The 4,467-nt window shown below is 38.9% G+C and overlaps 1 protein-coding gene across 1 annotated transcript in view; it reads right to left on the reverse strand.

Moving 5' to 3' along the window:
• LOC107048206 overlaps positions 1–2,603 on the reverse strand; it is an 8,353-nt gene extending 5,750 nt beyond the window's left edge. Inside the window, exons 1-3 of the mRNA XM_015271271.1 lie at positions 2,571–2,603; positions 1,257–1,424; positions 242–415 (exon numbers count right to left, since the gene is read on the reverse strand). Coding sequence (XP_015126757.1) covers positions 242–415; positions 1,257–1,424; positions 2,571–2,603 — 375 coding nt within the window. The remainder of the gene's footprint in view (positions 1–241; positions 416–1,256; positions 1,425–2,570) is intronic.
• Between the last annotated feature and the right edge of the window lie 1,864 nt (positions 2,604–4,467).

Below are 4,467 nucleotides of genomic sequence, written 5' to 3' on the forward strand. Positions count from 1 at the left end.
TTTTTGGTTGTTTCCTTTTTTTTTTTTTTTTTTATTTTTTTTTTATTTTTTTTTTCTAGACCGGTGGCTTGGCGCAGTGGGTAAGTTCGTTGCCTCACATGCGAAAGGTTTCGAGTTCAAATCCCGGCCGGGTAGAATGGTGCGATTTAACCATTTAAAGTCTTGATCATCAGCGCAGTATACCCTAACCGGGTCGAAGCGATGTAAAATAACGATAAAAAAAAATTGTCTCTCAATGTACCTCCGGTAGTGTCTCCGCAATGTCCTCTTCGGTATCTGGTGCGTCCTCGGTTATTATTCTGGCTATCGACAGATCCGTGGGGAGGGCTAGCTCCCGGGTACTATTTCCACGGCTGCTCCTCTCTGGGACGTCCACTCTCGCTGCTATCGCTTCCTTTTCGGTGCTCGGCACCACCTGGAATCAGTCATGAATGGAGTCACGGGGAAATTTCATGATTTCTCCACGTTTCGTGACATAGAATGGAATAGAGTGCGAATGTTTGTCCTAAGGGCAAACGGAAATTTAGGTCGAATAGATTTTTGAAGCATCAAAGTCATAATTGTGTAAAAAATTCCACTGAATAGAGTTTTATTCATTTTATTTGGTTGTTCAATCAGTGTTTACAGTATTTTATTTGCAATCTTTTTTTTTTCATTTGTCATATTTTAGTCAGTTGTTTATTTATTGCTAGACCTGTGCGCGCGTTTTTTTCATCAGGAGAATCAAAAAAAAAAAATTGGGAAGGAAAAATTGAAGAAAAAATTTCAATAGAATAAGTTATCCAGAAAAATCTACACTATTAGAAAATTACTCTTGAAATTTCGAGTAAGAAAATTTGAAATTTTTACAACGAATAATTTACATGAAATTTCCATTGATCTTATAAATCAGGCAATTTTCTTGAATATTTTCTTGAAAATTCCTGAAAATCATGAAACTTCAGGCAACTTTTCTTCTGAATTTTCAATCCGTTGCTTAATAATTTTCGCAATAATTGTAAAAATCCAAATTGTAATTAAAAATTCAATGACAATTTTTCATTGACATTCGTTACAAAAAAATTAGTTTCAGTGAATTTCCAAGATGAATCAGGAACTCCACGAGCAACTTAGTCTTTTAGAAATTGAATTCACCTTCCGAATATTGAAAATCGAAATGCATCTGTTACTCAAATCCCAAAAAATTTCAACAGCGTAATTCGAACACGAATGCCGAGAAGGCAATTGGCCGGGACCGAGTCGATTTGTTTATTTACCGTTGAGACAGCTCCCTTAACCATCTCCGTTCGGTTCTTGAAGAGTCCATCGCTGATCCTCAACGACGCAGATATTTTGCTGGAGTTTCCCTCCTCGCCATCAAAGTAATCTGCCCCGATATCTCCTCCATCATCTGCTCTCGCTGTCGCGAACAGAATCACGACAGCCTGGCGACCAAAAACAAAATAATTCTCCTAAAGAGCTCCCGGATTTTTCAACAGACAGGAAAAAATGTGGATTTGAACCATCAATTGACCAATGAATATTAACCGATCGATAGACCCGATTGGATCGTTTAACGAGGTGAAATCCCCGGACAACTCGGGACAAGCGGGAAACGGCTTTCATAGCAATGACATTTATTACCGAAAGTGAGAGCTAACTCCGAATATCGTATCATTCGCGGTGAATATCTTAACGGTTTAACGAAATAAAAAAAAATCGGAGAAAAGAAAATGAAATGACGTAGAAAAACAAGTTAATTGAGAGTAAAAGCCGGTTGGGACGAGGCTGTAAAAATTTGAATTTCATCGGTAGCTTCTTTGCTCTCTATTACGGAAAAAAATATAAACTTGAATACTTGAATCAAGTGTATTTTATACTTGAATCAAGAATAATATACTTGATTCCAGTATAAAATATACTTGATTTAAGGATATTATTCTTGACTCTAGTATATTTTATACTTGAAGTATAATTTACTTGATTCAATTGAATCAAGTATACTTTAGTATACTTGATTCAAGTATAATAAACCTATAATAAGGAAGATATAAGTTAATACTTGACTTATATCTTCTTTTTGTATAATATACTTGTTCTTTAGCATAAAATACTTTAGTATCAAGTATACTTGTTTCAAGTATACTTAAATCAAGTATACAATATACTTGAATCAAGTGTATAATTTACTTGATTCAATTAAATCAAGTATACTTTAGTATACTTGATTCAAGTATACTTAAATCAAGACTTACTTGACTCAAGGGCTTGGACTTACTTACTTGATCAAGTATACTTGGTCAAGTATACTTAAATCAAGTATATTTCATACTCAATTCAAGTATATTTTTTTTTCGTGATACTATTCACAGAACCGATTGTGAATCCTAATGTCAAGATGACCCACTAAATTTCTACGGTAGAATTTCACTGTTGATTTTTTTTAAACTCCATTCTCTCCGATTGCTTCGTCGAAAAAACTCCTGAATACGAAAATTTCGTCGCCAAGGAATCATCATGACAAAAAAATCAACTGCGATATTAGCAGTGATGACATCCGATGTTGGTGAATGTTGGATTGATGGGCTTACCAAGGTGGCGAGGAATATCAGCGGAATTTTCATCTTATCGCATGAAGAACAGGGTAACAATCACAAATAATCAATCACGCTCACTCGGAATTTTTTTTATAAATTTAATATCAAATAGCACGTGGAATAGTCGTGGCCGTGAGTAACGCACGCACACGTCGACTACTCGGCTCGGAATATCAGCCAGCGTGCATCAGCAAGACACTGGTGCTCACTTCAATCTTCCCCACGTTTCGATGCTCATACAAGTGAGGCTGACATTCACCTCCTCTCTGTTGCTCGTTAATTTTACTGCTACAGGTGTCCGGCGTATCTCCTCGTTTTTGTAGGTCAAAAATCGCTTGGGCAGCCGGGATGAGGGGAAGTGTTCAAATGAAGAGGGGAGAAAGGAGGCGATTGGAATGGTCATGATCATCAAACTCATGGGATGAGGAAAAAGGGGGAGTGACAATCCCCCGATGTCAAGAGTGGAGTCGCTTACTTTCGGCGTGATGAGGAAGTATTGCTCATTAAAGAGCCACGATGACAATTAATATTCCCAAAAAATGCGGAAAAATCATTGAATATTTGAAAAAATGCTCTGCACACAAAAAAAATGTCAAAGAATTTGCATCGTCATCTGCCGTTACAAGTGGTACAGGGAATCCCAGGGAGTGAAGAAAAGGGCGTTAAGGCGTGTACGAGTGAAAGATAGGATAATGCAAAGACTTCATCTCATTCATGACCGAGAAAGCAGTCTTTAGTCTCGGTTCAGCTCAAGGTATTCAGCAGTGGGAGGCAGATAAGTCGGTCGCACTTCACTCAACCGGAGGCAACTCCCACAAATTCCCAACAAAACACTGATTTAATAGTTCAAACAACTGGCTGTCACGGAAAATGAATCAACGCGTGATTAAAATCCCAGCAACACGTTCAGATTTATCACCGAAAAACATTACCCCAGTCATAAAATATTTATAATAACAGCGCAATCCCTCTTGGGATTTATCAAGGCAAGATCTCTGAAGCATAGGAAGTGAAAAAAGGAAATGGGAAAAAACGGACATTTCGAAAGTTGTACAAGCGCTCTTTGTATTTTACTCGTTCTCTCCTCCAATTTGTCTTTAATTTCTTGTGGCTTTTTTTTATCGTCATTTGCCCCGGTGGAATCGATTGATCTTGAAAAATTCACGTCGAGCAATAAAGAAGGGTGTCCAGTTTGAAGACAGTTTTATCGTTCCATTCTGTCTCCCCCTTTCCTTCTCTCCAATTTTCCTTTTATTTAGTTAACCGTCGCGCGGTAACATTCAACACGTGGAAACATTGCGGTNGGGGGGGGTACAAGGCAAGAAGACACGCTGTCGTATAAACGACTCTACAACCAGCAAACAGAGTTTACTGATGCCAAGTGTACTTTGGTTATACCACGGTGGAGAATGCAATGTGAAGCGAAATGCAACCAAGCGGCGTACAACTGTACCCCCTTTTTACTTGTGAGAGTCAGTGAGGGAGTTACGAGTAGCTCTCGGAGATAAGCGAGGACACGCTTCTGCGTGAACCCGACAGGGGAGTTGGGGTAGGTGGGGAATGCAGTCGCGTGTTTAACAAAGGTGGAAATCTCGCTTTCTGTGTCTTTTATACGTTGAGAAACATCGGCTTGATGTACGTCTTATTTTGAGATTAAAATTTGCTAGTATTGGGCGGATCATCGGGCGGAGCGGGACGAGGAGGGGAGGACAGGGGTGGGAGAGTGATTTTGGGGCTCTTGCAGGCCTCAGTTCATTAGAAAATTTATCAATTTATTATTGAGGATTTTTTTTTAATGTGATATCCAGATGACCTTCATGACCTTTATTCCGACACTTGTGACCCTTGATCCGGCCCTTGCGACCCTCATTGTGCCCCTCGTGACCACTAA

Source organism: Diachasma alloeum, unplaced genomic scaffold, assembly GCF_001412515.2.
Source record: "Diachasma alloeum isolate Michigan unplaced genomic scaffold, Dall2.0 Dall_scaffold_00186, whole genome shotgun sequence".
In the NCBI taxonomy this organism is placed as follows: domain Eukaryota; kingdom Metazoa; phylum Arthropoda; class Insecta; order Hymenoptera; family Braconidae; genus Diachasma; species Diachasma alloeum.